This window comes from Marmota marmota, unplaced genomic scaffold, assembly GCF_001458135.2.
Source record: "Marmota marmota marmota unplaced genomic scaffold, marMar, whole genome shotgun sequence".
Classification (NCBI taxonomy): Eukaryota; Metazoa; Chordata; class Mammalia; order Rodentia; family Sciuridae; genus Marmota; species Marmota marmota.
In genome coordinates, this window is record NW_025999864.1 from 2,256,454 (window position 1) to 2,273,443 (window position 16,990).

General features: G+C 39.0%; 1 protein-coding gene across 49 annotated transcripts in view; it reads right to left on the reverse strand.

The window, feature by feature from the left end:
- Ank3 (ankyrin 3) overlaps nucleotides 1-16,990 on the reverse strand; it is a 503,325-nt gene that overhangs the window by 34,790 nt on the left and 451,545 nt on the right. For 28 of the 49 annotated variants that reach the window (XM_048814103.1, XM_048814128.1, XM_048814115.1 and 25 more), the window contains 6 exons: nucleotides 16,259-16,384; nucleotides 15,256-15,378; nucleotides 14,799-14,825; nucleotides 13,618-13,699; nucleotides 1,769-9,571; nucleotides 1,070-1,144 (listed from right to left, as the gene is read on the reverse strand). In XM_048814103.1, the coding sequence (XP_048670060.1) occupies nucleotides 1,070-1,144; nucleotides 1,769-9,571; nucleotides 13,618-13,699; nucleotides 14,799-14,825; nucleotides 15,256-15,378; nucleotides 16,259-16,384 (8,236 nt within the window). The remainder of the gene's footprint in view (nucleotides 1-1,069; nucleotides 1,145-1,768; nucleotides 9,572-13,617; nucleotides 13,700-14,798; nucleotides 14,826-15,255; nucleotides 15,379-16,258; nucleotides 16,385-16,990) is intronic. The other 21 variants (XM_048814271.1, XM_048814255.1, XM_048814262.1 and 18 more) reach the window with 4 other exon arrangements.

Consider the following 16,990-nt stretch of genomic DNA (forward strand, 5'->3'; position numbering starts at 1 on the left):
TACAGATGTTACATGCAAATAATCCCATTCCCTACTATGGAAGTAATATAAAGTTTTCATTTTAAATAAATCTTTCAGCATAAAAGTGAATCCACTTAGGGGCTGGGTTTGGCTCAGTGGTAGAGCACTTGCCTATCATGGGTGAGGCACTGGGTTCGATTCTCAGCACCACATATAAATAAGTGAAATAAAGGCCCATTGACAACTAAAGAATATTTTTAAAAAAGACTCAGTTTCTTAATCTATTGAGAGTGTATAATAATATTACTTAGCTCTAAGGATTATTGCATGCATCAATAATTAGAAATTAGTAGTTATGTTCCCCCCTTAGAATAACTATGGGACCATTGTGCATAATATTAATTTAAAAAAAAAGTGAATCCATTTAGACACATCAGGTAAATAAACCTGTAAATTTTATGTATACATCATAAAAATTGTGAAGTTTATCGGGTGTGGCAGTACAAGCTTAGAATACTAGCTACTCAGGAAGCTAAGTTAGGAGAATCCAAGTCTGAGGCCAGCCTGGGAAACTTAGCAAGATCCTGTCTCAATCTCTTTAAAAACAGGCTGGAGATATTTCGATCAGTGGCAGAACACTTGCCTAATACATGTGAGGCCCTTGGTTCAATGCCTAGTACCTTTTGTAAAGATGACTCATGAATGACTAAAATCAGTGAAATATAGGCATGGGTTAATTTAACTGTTAACCTAAGAAAGCTGTCCCCAAAATGCTATGTTAAAGATTTTGTGTTACTTAAGTCATGGGTATTAACAAATTTATCAGAAGGCATAAAGGAAAGTAGCTATCAGATAAAATACCAGAAATGGCATTGTGAAGAAAAACACTTAAATGTAAGGTAAAATAAGATTTATGTTTCTGTTCCTTGGAAAAATAGTGTACAAAGTACTATTAATAATTATACCTGGATAGACAGAATTATGGATAAAATTTTGTTTTCACTGAGGTGTTTGTTTCTTTTTAACAAATACATAATAAAATGCATGTGAATAAAACAAGGAAATTAAGAAACTGTACTTTGTTTCATTCAGGTGTATACACACTTACCAGTCCAACTAAGTCCCAGGTGATCTGCTACTATTGCCATCCTGATATCTGTCCGTTCGCATGGACTCTGTGGACCTACGATTTACAATTTCTTAATTAAAATAATCATCAAGAAAGATACGATACTGGAACATTGCTTTTAGCAGCAGTCAGATTTTACAGAGAGACTAACGCTAACACTGTACACTTAGATGTGTCCTAATCACCTACATGAACACTTCTTTTTACATGGCTCACTTGTTTTTCACCTGTATCAGGCCAAATGTCAAACTACATGGATGCTCAATGTAATGGGGTTGAACATGCTGACAAGCTAGCTACTTTACAACAGTTATAGAATTGTCGTGTTGGTGAAAACACAATGGTATTTCAGTATCTGTGCTTTTACTTTGACAGAATCATATTCATTAGCACATTTAAAAAAAAAAAAAGTTGTTCATCTTGAATGACACCAGTATCTTCAGCATGCTTCCCTAGCTGTCTACAGTGTAGTTTGATTAAAAGGAAGAAAGAAGAGTATATAAGACAGCACATACAGATGACAATGACAGAATGAGAAACTACGGTTAAGTCACTCCACAGGCAATCACGACAGTTCATGCACTAGAGTCTACGAGTTGGAAAGTGTTTACAAACTATGCTGGTTCTCCAGGCTGTGAGCAAAGAGTGCTCGAAAAACCTGACTGCCTTCATTCTCACCAGTCCTCCTACTGCTCCTTTTCTCACTGCCGGCCTTTTCACTCTTTGATTTTAAAGGTGCTGCCTCTGTTTTCTTATCTCTAGCAGACTTCGTTGTAACTGAAGACTGGCCACCCCGGGAAGTCTCGGACAACGACGTGTTTCTTGAGGTACTGTCTTCCTCATCGGACAACTCCGACTGCATCTTTTTGTCTTCTTCAGAGAGGCGGTCCACAAGCTTTAAGGTCTCGCCACTAATGCCCTTAAAATATTCAATGGAATGTTTACATACTTCCTGAAGCTGACTTTTCCTAACTTTAACTGTGGTGGTGGTGGAGGTGGTGGTGTTGGTGGTGGTGGCGGTGGTGACACAGGTGGATCTTACCTTTACTGGCAACTTGGATGGAAGCTGTTTGGCCTTGCCTTTCTCTGGCTGCCCTTGCTTTTGTGTGGCACATGCTTTTCTGACTGAAACTAGATTTTCCCTGTGTGTGTTTTTTACTGGAATTCTGGATTTCACATCTACACATGAAGAAGTAGTAAGGGTTTTGGTTTTCTCGGATGGACTAACCTGCTTCATTTTACTTGTTTTACTGTTTGGCATATGGTTTGGTGGGAAGATATCTTTTGGTGAAGTGGCCTTTATGGGAAGTTTGGATTTTCGCCTAATCCCTATCGATTCTTTTGTCTTTTGCTGCTCTCCAAGAACTTTCTGCTTATCTCTGGCACAGTGTCCTTGTAGTACCCCTGTCTTTTTTCCTGATGAGCCTTTCACTGGATTAGCTTTCTCTGTGGTACAAGTGGGTGCAAAATGTTCTGTCAGAACTACATGACTTGTAATGTTATCTGTCTGTATAGTGGAAGAATCCAAATTGTTGTTGTTATTAAAGTTATCTTTTTGAAAATCATGTTTTTCTTGAGGCCTAATGCCCATCTGGCTACTGGCTGTATTTGAAATCACTGTAATTTCATTTTCTAATCCCTGAAAACTGGTCATCACAGCTTCTAGCTTATCTGTCACTTCTCCAGAGCCTTCTTTCTTCATGGTCATGGTAGATGCAGAAATTCCCATTTTTATAGGCGTACGTGACTTGGGGTCAACTTTAGAGGTGTTACTGTCTGCGGCTGATCTCTCCAGGGAGCCACCACTGGATGTGCCTTCCTCACACTCGCCGCTGGTCGGGCTGCTGGGGTTAGGTTCAACTGGAGGTGCCTCTACATTTCTCTCTAGATTGGTTTCTACAGTGGTGTCCCCTGACTGTGGCTGTGGGGTGGCAGTGACCATACTTTTATCCCCTTCCCCCTGGTCCCCTGACTTCCCTTCAGAAGTATGCTCACCAATCTGGAAAAATTGGAGCCTCTCTTCAACAAAATCCCTCTTGCTCATGTCAATTGCACCACTGCGAGTCATCTCAAACATTTTTCCTTCATGGAATGGGAAAGGGTTAGGCTCACTAGTTGGGGTACTTTCATCAGTTGGCGTTCTGGCTGGCGTAGTGTCAGGGGTTGTTGCTGGAGAGCGGTCTTCCACCGCCAGACCAAATGGCTTAGTTTCATCTTCCCGTGATTTACCATCAAAAACTTCATCATCCCCTCGGTTATTAGACCAAGGGTCAAAATCTAGACCTTTGGTAGCTACTGTTTTGAAAGGAGTGGCAAATTCTTCATCTACTTTGTAACTGAAATAAGTATCAGGAAACACTGATCTGTCAGGATGTCGGCCTTCCAGTGTGAAAAACTGGGCCCCCGACTTCTGATCAGTCTTATCAGGAGTCCTTTCAGATGAAGAACTTTTGGAGGATGGCTTATCTTCATCTGGTCCCACCTTTCCCTCCTCCTCAATAACTTCAAGTTTGCTTTGGCTAAAAGAGCGATCTGCTGGCTTCAGAATGCCCTCTGTGTTCCAGACATCTTTTTTGATTTCCATAGTTTGACTTGGGAGTTTCGAATCACTCTCTGTCAGACCGTCATCTTCATCTTGCAGATCATAGCCATCCAGAGAGTCAATCTCTGTGGCATCTGTGTCATGAGAAAACTCTGCCGTGGTGGCAATAGAGCACTCGGTAATGGACTGGTCATTGTTCCCATTCTGGGCAGTTTCATTCTGAGGCGAGTCAAGGCCAAGGCCAAATTCATTATCTTTTCCAGATCCGTTACTTTCCAGTTCTTTCTGGTTGGAAGCCTTTTCAGCAGAAGCTTTGGATTTTGTCACTTCCTTTTGTTCATCATCTACTTCCTTTAATTTGAAAGTATATTTTTTAACAGGGACAGGCTGATAAATAGATTCATCATCACTTGAGTCAGTGGCATCTGCCCCGGGAGGAACTGGTGAGGGTGGCTGCACTCTGATGACTGGTTCAGCCAGCTGGTATTTTTCATGCTCATCTTGCAGATTGACTTCAATCATGTCAACCTCCCTTTCGGGAAGATAATGCTTCTTATCTGACTCGATCTGGTCCGCATCCAGCGGTGGAGGAGGGGGGAATTCAATATAGGCAACTCTGTTATTTTTGGGTCTTGGGCTAGAGTCTCTGCTCACATCTTTAGGTATTTCACGCTCGACCACTGTTTCTTCCACCGTAGTGGGCTTCAGGGAGGTTGATTTGGCCTGCTCCTCCTCCTCTGATTCCTCAGAAACCTCCGGAATTGGGCTAGGTTTGCCTGGTATATAAGCTATTAGTGAGTCTGGGGTCTTAGACGTAAACTCATAACTTACTTCCTCTGAACTGGGTGTTTCTGGGGTTAAAGGGCTTTTCCCAGAGCTATCTAGAAAGGACACTTGCTCTAGAGTATCATCTTCTGGACTACCTTGGGGAGAAGGAGGCTGCTTTTGCTGTCTGGTTGTATAAAAGGTCCCTCTGGTTTCTTGGACTGTCTTACATTCCTGACTTATGATTTTTTTTACACCCCCCTGTTGTATCTCCTTTTCATATTGCTTCCCCACTTGTACAAAACTGACATAAACAGGTAAAGTTTTTATCTCTTTCCCTCCCTCTGTCTGGGCTAGTGGTGCAAGTTTTTCCAATACATCAATGGGACTGTGGTCAAATACATCACTAGATGGAGATTCCTTTCCTGGGCTAAACTCTAAAGAATCAGGAGATTTGGTGGGGGAAGTCTCAGTTTCATCAAGAGGCGGGCATAAGCCTACGTAACTCTGATGTTTGGAAACCTTGCTGATTTCTGAATAGGTAACTTTTTCATCTTCTACAGAATTAAAGTGCTGTGTCTCAACTGTCTCTTTACTCATAGTTGACTGGGACACTTTTTGTGATAGTTCATGTTTTGGAAATGTCGACTGCTCACAAAACCCATCAGGAATATTAGGAGACAGCACTCTCCTCTCATCAGCCACTCTGACTGGAATGTGTGACATTGCTGAGCTCTCGCTTCTCCTGGGAGGTTGATCGAAAGCTCCACCTGGACGTTCCCCTTCTTTAACAACATACTCCCTGTATAAAACTTTCTTGGAGGGAGATTTTACAGTCATTTCTTTAATTTCTGAGAGAGAGCCATTTGTTAACAATTTGTGTTCTCTCTCAGTCACAGACAGACATTCATTCTTTTGATCAACACTTTTACTCTCGGGGTGACCAATGTGATTCTCTCTTACATCATGAACAAGTACATGTGAAAGTTTTTCTTTCTGTGACTTATTGTTAGTGGCTCCAGAACTTTCCCATGTTCTAAAGACCTTTTTGTCCCATGGTCCCTTGGTTGCTAAATCTGAGGTTACATGACATGCCAAGTCTTTAGCCTGTTCCTCAGAAAAATAGTCAGGCATTGCTTTACTTGACATTTCAGTTCTCTGTTTTTTCACGTCATCAGAGCCAGAATCATTTACAACAATCTCGTTGCTTTGGACATGCTCATCTTTAGCTTTTAGGACCATCAAATCTTTTTGGACAGACACGCTTTCCTCTGAGAGGTCTACGGCCTTCTGCTGTTTTTCTCTAACAAACACTTGGTAGACAGGTAGCTTGCTCTCCTGTACTTTTTTAACTGGGATTCTGGATTGGCCATCTGGCTTTTTGTCTTCTTGAGATATGTCCTTACTTTTTGCATGTGTACCTTGTTCAAATTTTAATCTAATGGAACTGAGTTTAGATTGTTTGAGTTGAAATCCAGACTGGGGCCCTTCTGGTGCTTTGCTCTGTGGGTGCTTTGCACTTCCTTTGGCCTCCACGGTGGACTTGCCATCTTCACTCTGTTCATACACAACTCTCTTCTCCGGGCTGCTGGGCAAACTGGATGCTGTCCTCTCATCGGCCTTGGGGGAGCCTTTTCCGTCAGGGCCATGCTGCCTTGCCTTAACCCACTCATCATTGGATGCTAACAGTTCTGTTAGTACTTTCTCAGGGCTGCTACTGGTAGAGCTTTGAGAAGAGCATTCTTTGCCATTTTTGGGGCGTGGCTTTTTCTCTGGGGACTGCAGTTCATCATTTAGTTTCTCAGTTTTGTCACGAAAAAACTGTGATACTTCTGTCAGCTTTTCTTCAGCCTCCTTTACAGTCCTGTCCACCCTATCTTCATATATCAACTTTTCTCTACCTCTGTCTAATCTGTCCTCAGTAAAGCGCATCCACATGGCATGTTTTGGACTACTAACATCGCCAGAATAGTGCAATACTGTCACTTTATCAAAATGCTCATCTTTAGACACTTTACCTACACCATTTTCAGACACATCTTTATAGATTTTGGAGAGTATTTCTTTTTTGGGGGCAGTGGCTACTTTTTCTCTGGACCGCTTATCAGACCCCTGTAACTCTGAGCTAGGGGTTCCTGCATGGTCTGTAACCGATTCCTCAGTATCAGAATGAGACACATCTAGCTTTTCTGACAGAAGCATTTTCTCAGCAAACCTGTAAGACTCCCCTCTTAGCTCTGACAACTCATCGTCATGGTATTCTATGGAGTGTTGACTCAAAAGCTTCAATGTTTTATAGGAGTCATCGGATACGAGTTGAGCAGAACTAGGGCGGCTATCTTCTTCTTGGGACACAGGAGTGTTTACTCTGGAAGACTCCAGATAAGAAGGCAATGACTCTTCCGCAGTAAGTTCTTCTTCTTCTTGCTGACCCTGTTCCTCTGGACAAGGAAAAGCATCGTGTTTTTCTGGTAGAAAATCTTTTAGGTTAATATCTCCCCGGGATAAGTCTTTCTGATATACATACATTTCCTTTTCTGGATGCTTTTTGGTTTCTCTAATAATGACTTCAGTGGGCTCAGCTTGGTTACCTTTTTCGATGTGGACTTCTATTATACGCTCCAGTTTGGGTTTCATTTGGTTGTCCTTCTCTGCATGCTGGGCTGACGTTTCAGCAGCAGACTTGTGAACATCTGGAGACACTGACGACTTATGTTCAAACAGCCCTGCCAGTTCTTTGGAAGGATCCCGCCCGGACTGAAAAGCCTTCATGATGTCGTGGACTGACATGGTTTCTTCAATTCTTTCAGAGGCACCTTCACTGCCTGGTGGGGAATGATAAACCATTCTGGTGGTTGTGGTTATGTGAGTCTCCTCTTTCACACGCATGCCTTTGCTCAAAACCCGACTGTGGTCATCTTCTTCACTGCTGGCTTTCATTTGAAATGCCTTCACTTTTTCTTTAATACTAGAGGTGGTAGGCTTTGGTTCTAATTCCATAAATGTAGGGGAAGGTTTGGGTGACACTAGTTCCTCTGGTTGGGACTGGGGAACATCCCCAGAGGAGGGCTCATAGCTCCTGATGACATGAACTACTTCAGTTCTTGTTTCCGTAATGACAGGAGGGATGGGGACTTCATGAAAAAGTGGCTTGGGACCAGTGCTTTCAGCGCTTTGTGGGGCTGAAGGTGTTTTTTCACTTCTTGTTTCAAAGCCACTGTCCGACAAGGGACTTTTATCTTGGTCATGTTGAGAAAAGTCATCTGGAGACTCTAAAATAGTATCTGTTCCAAAAAAGGAGTCAGCCATTTTACATAATTCCTTCTCAGAGGTGGAAGGCCTCATGGAGGCTGGCGGCATTTTGAGTTTGTGTTCCTGCAAAGCAATTCCTGGTTTTAAAATTCTTTTCTGTCTCTCCTCACCATCCTTCTTTGCATCCTCAAACTTATACTTTAAATTTGTCAGTGAACTACTCCCAATATCATTTGTTAGGTAATCAATAACTTTGGTCAAGTTATAATCCTTCTCAGAGGCAGCCTTTGCTTTCACTTGCACTCTCTCTGACAGAGACGGAGAATGGCTCGCAGCAGCCTGTTGTCTTGCTTCTCTTATTTCTTCAGAACTAAATTCTATCCAGTCATCTTCAGGAGAGTGTCCCTTGTCACTCTTTGGTGATTTGGGTGATCCTTTGTTATCTACACATACATCTTTTTTAAGGATTTCACTAACTTTCACTAAGTCTTCTTTGACTTTTTCAACAATTTTGAAGGGTTCTTCATCATCAATTCTCCCTTCCTTGGGGAGTTCAGGTTGGAATGGCTTCTCCTCTGGCACATCTGTCTGTAGTATTGCGGTCATCCGCATTAGGTCCTCCTTCATTTCAGCCACGTCTTTTAGTATCTCCTGACTAGAAGATAAAGAAGATGGTGTAGACAGCTTAAGGGCAGAAGGTGCAAGGAACAAAGATGTCTTAACTGGAGATGCAGTCCGATTGAAATGGGGCTGGGGGCGTGTCTCCGTAGTCAATGTTTTAATGGGTGACAGCAAGGCTGCTGCTGATTTTGTAAGTGAATTAGAGTCTGGAAGTTTCTTTAATGCTGGTTCTGGCAAAACATTGACTACAGAGTAGACTGGCACTGTTATTATTGATGAAGTTACAGATGAGGTAGTTGCAGATATTGATGACCCAAGAGATGTGTAGAGTGCACTTGCGGAAGGAGTTCTTAGAGACTGAAAAGCTGATGGTGCTGCAGAAACATATGACCTGAGTGGGGAAAAGGGCATTGCTGTTGTGGTAGAAAACACTTTCTCAGCTGTGTCAGTGGCTACATTCACCACAGAGCTTACAGAGTTTGTAGCTGTAGAAATTTTGTCCTGTAACGTGGCAGTGGCTTTGCATCCATTAATTAAAGTTGAAGATGATGGATATTTCAAAGGAGAAATAGATCCATTGACTAACGCTACCTCTGCATGTCCAGACATCTGCTTCAAGGGTGATGAGAGAGATGATGCCATCGTAACTTTAGCTGACGAAATGACATCAACTGCTGATTTAGCTGGAGACACCACTGACTTTAAAGGTGAAGATATTAGTGGTGCCGCTGATGTAATAATTGACTTAAATGGTAAACTTGAGGAATACATATTAATGTTTGATTTGGGGGAGGCAGGGGGTGTCATAGTAATTGATGACCTCTCCAAAAGAGACCCTGCTGTAGTCACGGGAGAGCTTCGAGAGGAAAACGTAGAACTGGATGCCAACCCCTTTAAGGGCATAGCCTCCGTGACTGCCGGAGCTCTAACCAGGGTACCAGAGGCAACTTGCATATTATATGGAGACTGTGACACCACCGTTTTTATTGGCGAAGACATTGTCCGAAATGATCTAATTGGAGACGCCACGTCATTAATAGATTTAACTGAAGATGTCGTTGATGCGCCTAACGTGGATTTGATTGGAGAAGGAGTTGAAACGGACCATATTGATTTTAATGGAGAAGCGGATGGCGTATTAGAGGAAGAACTTGATAAGGAAGTGAAGCCTGACTTGGTTGGCCCGGGCACTGTATTCGGAGTTGTTGTCCAGGACTGGTAAGGTCTTGTAGAAAAGAATGGCTTGTATGAGTAAGTGGTGGGGAGGGATCTTGTTGCTCCTGCACTCCGTTCAACTGTTTCTTAAATTTTAAAATGAAATCAAACACAAAAATCAACAAAAATGGTTGAGAAACAGAGAGACCAGAGAAAAAAATTGGTCAGTAAACTTTGAAATATTACAAAAGCAAGTACAATTGTTTGCATGATTTAGAAGGGATGAGGCAAAAGGAACAATTAACTAAAAGAGGAAAAATAAATTTCTACAGACAGAACTAATTCAAAGTTAAAAAAAAAAAAAACAACAACTAAAGAAATAAAAAACAGCAATGTGAAATGAAAGACAGGAAAAGCACATTGCAACCAAATAGGCCAACAATGAAAAAACAGAAAACATGAGGAAAGAATTAATGATGAGAAAAATAACCACAATGGAACACTGTTCCCTTACTTCCTATTGACTTTCTTATGTGCTGGTTTTGAAATAGCAGTAGCCGTTCCGTTTTGCCTGTATAGGTATGTTTGTTTTGTGCAACCATATGACTCTTGTTTTAATAATTTCTAATATTCCCTCTCCTAGAGCCTTTCCATGTTACAGATTGCACCTATTTAGAAGCATTTCAATGTGTCAATCTATGCATTAAATTTCTGAAACTCTTTTTTAGAAAACCAGTCAAGCCTATTTCATGCAGAATCCAAAATAACTATTAAAGAGACAGGCATCTGATGTGCAAACTGTGAAGCCACTGGATTTTAAATCTGTATCTTCCATGCACAATTCGGTTACGCTTTACACCCATAAAAAGCCAATAAGAGCAAGAAATTTTCTGAGTCAGAATTTTAAACAAAAAAACAAAAACAAAGAAAAGGAATGTTTGCATTTATCTTTTCATGCAGTATATTCCTTTTGATGAGAGGAAAAAAGAAAATGTAATATGAAATGATTTAAAAATGCATGTATACACATACAAAGGGGAAAAAAAACTAGAAAATATGGTTCATGGTTACCATAAGCAAGCAAAGTAACTGAAAACATTTTATCATGCGCAATATATCATGGCAAACAAGCCAATGAAGTAATACAATTTGTATGCCATATTATGCACAAAATATAACCTTCAAAAATACTTTCATGAGAGTATTAAGAAAGAAGAGTACACTTTTTCCATGAGATGTGAAGCCTTGGTACCTTTTGAGATTTTAGGAAAATAAAATCCTCACATTATAAAATACATCGGTAACTAAATATATCCATGTCTGTAGCAGTCTAAATTATGAATAAACGCACATACATTATCTCAGTTTTTTCACAATCTATTCTACTTTTAATTCTCAAAAGGTATCATGGGAAAATCTAAAGCAGTCATATTTTTAATACCCCACATTTAAGTACCTGCAGTGAAATATGGTACATAGGTATATACATATATGCTTATCAATTACAAAGGTATGGATTCTGGTGCCTTTCCAGAATATTCATGGGTAGCCCCAAACATGGGAGCAGCCATGAATCAGACCTATCACTAGGAAAGATGGAGGTAATACTAGCGTTCTTATCTCAGTGGGGCAAGAAGCACACAGATGAGGTAAGCACACTCACTAGGGACAGCAAGCACACTTTCAGTCCTCTCTACTTCTACAGTTCTAACAAACAAACCGATCTGATCACAGAGATTTGGAATGCCTGCCAAGGGCTACTGTTCAACGTCAAAGTTGTATACAGTCTCGTTCCAAAAAAGCAATGGTTCAGAACAACAGTGAACTTGAAGAGTAAATGAGAATCTGCTTCATCTTTTATGCTCCTCTTCGTGCTGTGCCCGTGCCACTGCTACAATCCAGTCCTTGGATTAGCAGCTACTCCCACAAGGGTGAAGATTTTCATTCCTAGTGTACATTTAAAGTCAAATATTCAGAAAATGTTCTCTTCTAGGCTGACATATTATTCCAAAGAAAGTGGAACTATGGAAAACTCACCTATTTATTATCCTTCCTAGCCATAATTCCCAAATTATATTGCATAACTCTTTTGGGAAATGCCACATTGCAAATGAATGATGATTTGAAGGTTCTTTTCAATTGAAAGATTTGGGCTCATGTCTATGTCTTAAGAATTTACTTTTGTAACTACAAGAAACTGGTGAAGTGCCTTGTTTACTGATGAATGCTGGCTCCATCAGACTAGTATTTTGAATCATGTCTGTGGTTTTATATACTTTGCCAAGAACAACCAGCTTGCCAGTCAGTTAGTTACACATTTTATATGTTTTAATGACATACACTTTGTGATACCCTTTATGACCAAGGGAAATTCTGGATGTTAGGCAGTGAACTACACTAGAATCTTCTTGGGACACAGGGAATGGGCGTGGAAGGGCCAGAGTAAATGAGGGAAAAGTGGCCTTCGCTTGGAGTTCTAACACCAACTCAGGGGTCTTGGTATTTCCTTAGTTTCCTTTTAGTCCTTAGTTTCCTTCTTATTCCTTTCCATTTCACCACCTTTGTGTGTCTGATCATAAGAGAAAACTATTTCCTTTTATCAAAAGGATAGCAGACTGCACATATCTAAATGAAATTTTAACAAAAAAGTAGCAACACTTTCATAAGTGAGAAAAATTAAAAATTGAGCATATGCATGATCTTAAAATTCAAATATCCCTCAAAAAAACCCTAAATACCTTAAGGACCAGAATAAGATGGAAACTCACCTTCCCTGAGATGCCATGGACCTTAAGCAGCTGGTCCATCAAACCTGTCCAAAGCTTAAGAATACTGCCTGGGTCGGGGAAAGGGGTGGTGGTGACCAAAACTACCACCCAATGAGGGTCTCCAGGGCAAAATGCTATTCCAAAGAAAAACTCATATCCAGTATATTTTCACCATATTGAAAAACCAGCTAGCTACATCTACACCCTTTCCCTGCTCTCTAACACAACAGAAGTTAATTTCAGCCCCAATATTTGTGGAAGCATTTGGATCTTTCTGCTAGAGGAAAAAACTCAGAACTGAGGGAATGTTCCTGATCATGGAAGGGTTTCATTTCTTTCATACTATCCATTTTGTATCTGAATATTAGCTTTCCTAGTAGTCTGGACCTCAACCATCTAAACTAAATAGTGGAGTAGTTTCCTGCTGCCTATGTTATGTTGGTCCACAGCAACATGAATTCAGGAAAGGTAGGAAAAAACAAAATTGTGGCTCTTACTGACAAATTTCTAAACCTCCATGAACTCAAGTTAACTGTGAATCAATGCGGGGAAAGCTAGGGATGGTTGACCAATGAGAAAATGTTTTTGTATAAATTCTCTTCAAAATGAAGCTCTCTGAGGTTAAAGTGGCAACACTCTACCATTAATCAAATACATACTTACTCCCTGTGCTCTCAGTTCCCTGGGAAGAAGGGGTTATCTAGAAGGCTATGGTGACTACCATATATAATAATTACAAGGAAGAAGGAAGAGGAGGCAGAGAGAATGAATATGACTGCATCTATACCTTGCTTGCAAGCCATTTAACAAGGAACTGGAACCATCACTGAGACAAGAGGGTTTAACCAGTCTGAAGACCAGCCTTAGAACTGATATTTAATAGAGGACAGAGGGAGGGAGATGAGAGGAGGGAAGAGATAAGAAATCAGTGAAAAAGTCCTACCTCAAGAAAGTAAGAAAATATAATTCTCGCAAAATGGGAAGGAAAGAATTGGGACCAGTATACAACAATCTATCTATATTAAGAAAAATGAGATAACAACCAAAGTAACTTTGCCATTCTTTCTGTCATCCCAAAAATATAGGATTAAACATTTTCTCTTTTGAGCATAGATATAAAGTAACACTGCTATTCATCTCCTACCACAGTTAATAGTCGTCAAAGTAAAATAAAAAATAGATGTCTCTAATTTTAAAAATAGTAAATGGTTAAAAAAAAACCTCTTCTGAAGCTATGAACTAGGGGTGTTGGTACCTTGTATCTTCAATTATGTACAGAGTATTAGATTTCATGATAAGGTTTTCCTGCAGGCAATTTTTCTTAGTTATTGGTTTTCAAATGACATCAAAATTTAGTTTGTATAGAAAAAATGTCTCTTCTTATAAAAATTCACATAGATTAGTAAATATGTTAGAAAACTCACTCATTCCAGGCTCAGTCAAGTAGCTGTAGCGCTTACGTAAAGCTAAAGATGCAAAACTCTGTCGTCGATCTGCTTTCTCCGTCTGAAAAAGAAAAGAAAAAAGAGAGACTCTGTTTCCAACTTCCCTGTGACATTTTCTCAATTTTGAAACATTTTGTAGCATGGCATGTTGATATGTTTATCCTTAATTTTCTTCTTATGCATTTTCCTCTTGAACAATGTTAATTTCGTACTGGGATTTTAACACCCCATCCCGGTATCTCAACCCAGTAGCCATGATTTAGCAAATATAAGAGCACCAACACAGCAGACTACAGGGAACTACAAATAAAAGACGAGCATTACAGAGGCTGAGCAGTAAGTGTTCCCCAATTCATTCATATTGAAAGCACATACATCACAAAGTACACTCACTATGTGAGTACATTCAAGGAAAAAAGGCACACAAAGTTGATTATTCCAATTACTACTGTGGTTTCTGTATGTTAATAGGCATAAAGTATAGATGAGATTAAAAACAGGTGAATGGTTTTTATTAGCAATAATGTTACTGAGTCCTGAGGCTGCTGACTCTATGATTGATGTGTGGGTTTTAAAAATCCATTTATCATTTAATTTATAGAAACATTAGGAGGTAACTTATGAAAATTTCTCTTACAATTTAATCGAACAACTCTACTCTTTGAAAAGGACCAAGATAAATTTCTTTAGTTAGAACAGCAAATGTCTATCAAAAACCAGTGACGAAATATTTCATATTACAAAAAACACAAGCTGATTTGGTATAGTAAAACTTCATCTATTAATCATGATCTTGATTTAAAACTTGTAATAGTGTGCAGTAGGACTATAGATGGTAAAATATACATATGAGAGTTTTAAAAAATTTATACATGGCAATCTGTCCCAATCTGTCACATTTTAAAATGTTTAAATAGCTTTAGTTTTTATTTTATAATCATAAATTGGATTATAATGCTGTGGAATATATTAAAATAGTCTTTGCATACCTGGAGGAAGAGTGAACTCCTTTTTAAAAAAAGTACATTCTTTACCTCACTTAAGACCTATACAAAAATAATTTATACATTGCCCACACTTCAGCCCTCTGCAACTTCCTTTATACATACTTAACATCTATTCTACCTCCAATAGAATAAAAGCAGAAGTATTCATATTACCTCATCATCTTGATCTGACTCTGTCTCCTTTTGGTCCCAAGATGCATTGCAGAGACAAGGAATATTATAATGGACAGCAGGGAAAAGAATATCAGGATATGAAAAGGACTGAGTAGGGAGCACAAAATGCAAGCTGGTTTAGAAAGCAAAGCAAATCAAAAGAAGCCAACAAAAAATATCAAGAACTGTACATCCATGGCAAATTAATGTGTGACAGTATTTGAAAGCATAAAAAAAAAATCTATGAACTACCAGCAGAAGCGATCAACAGAGGACTCCATCATACACACTATAAAAATTTGACACCACAGTAACAAGACTCAATCTACACAAGGAGACTAATAAAAGTTGAGTTTCAAGAGCTTTAATTGTGTTACAAAGCATTCCTTAAGTGCATACCAAGGGCCCAATTCTTCAAGACCAGGGAAAGTAAAAATGAACCAGTATTAAAAGATACCTTTTTATGTGCTGGCAGAGTAATATTTAAGTTGCAAACAGCTGTTTGAGGCAGTCCTTTTGTTGTCTTTGGTTCTTTCAGAAAAGATAGACGACCACAGGGCTCTTGGCTGGTGTCTCTAATCTAGAATAATTTTGGTAGGTGACAGTTACAGACTTTTCTGAGGATTCCTGTCTATATAAGATGAAACATGTTTGTTTCATGAAGCCCTTTTAGATGCAGGAAAGGTAAAGGGAAAAGATGGTAACAATTACATGTCAACCAGACTGGTCCCATTTGAACTTGGCATGACTTAGGGGCCTAGTTCCTAGCCTAAGCATTAGGATTGTCTGCTTGTCTTATCTTAATAGTTCATGAATTTTCTTCCTAACATTTTTTCAGATCTTTAGTTTTTGCAACACATAACAATAACAGCAAATAACAGTAATAAGACAACTGTCCTATCTTGTTGTCTGAAGAATGTCTCTGGGCTTCCATTTCTCCTTAGAAATGGAAACAAAACTTGAATACTGAATCTAGATTTCATTCTTTATTTGATCACTGAACTTTAGCTAGACATTTAAAAATTTTAAATCTACAATAAAATCATCTACATTTTATTGTAGATTGTTTTTACTAATTATAAAACTTCACTGGCTGGAAAGTTATACTCTGGTAAAAATAGAACAAAATCTGATCTGTTCTTATGAGTTTACATTGGTGGGGTATTTCACACTAAATAAATCATTAAGCTTTTTTTTTCTCCCTTTTATTTATTTGTTTTGGTCCCAGGGGTTGAACCCAAAGGTGCTTAACCACTGAGTGACATCCCCAGCCCTTTTTATTTTGAGATGGGGCCTCACTAAATTGTTGAGATTGGCTTTGAACTTGCAATCCTCCTGCCTCAGCCTCCTGAGCCACTGAGATTATAGGCCTGTGCCACCATGCCTGGCTGCCTTTTCTTTTTATTAGCTAAGTTTTTGTTTTTTTTTTTCTTTAATGGAGTCTGTTAAAGATGATTTACCTTGATGGAAAATGGCAGTCTATTTTCTTTGAAAGCATAAAAGTTAAATACAAGTTGCTGTCCTCCTTTGGTCAGTGGAGCCAGATTTCCATAACAATCAACATAAATAGGTTTTCCTTCCAGAACCTTTTGAAAAAGTAAAAGAAATATAAAATATAACATTAATTTGAGTTAGGAAAATTTGATATTTTAAGTCATGTAACATTAATTAAAAGTCTTACATGTGGGCTGGGGATGCTGCTCATTGGTAGACCGCTTGACTAGCTTGTGTAAGGCTCTGAATTTAATCCCCAGCATCACACAAATACACACAAAAAACGTGTCTGTCACATTTGTCTCTTTATCAGGAAATATGTTATTTGCCATAAAAATAATTCTGTGGGCTTACAATTCAACAATTGCTATCATTAACATGTACAAAACACAATTATGTATTTAACTTCTGCCAATTTTAAACATGCTTGACAAAGTTATGTTAGGTCACTTACTGATCTAGTTTGAATTTTTTTGACTCTTGAATACTTATGTGTTTGAAAAAGGAAAATCATGGTAATGTGTATAGACAGTGACCATTAAAAAAAGAAAATTCAAGTAGCCACAGGAAAATGGAGACCATAACTTAGATTCATTAGTACTATATTCTAATTAATTGATAACCCATAGACTCTTAAAATAATTTGAGAGTGAATCTTTGGCAAAATTTTAAAATACAAAGAATGTACTTGAGATTTA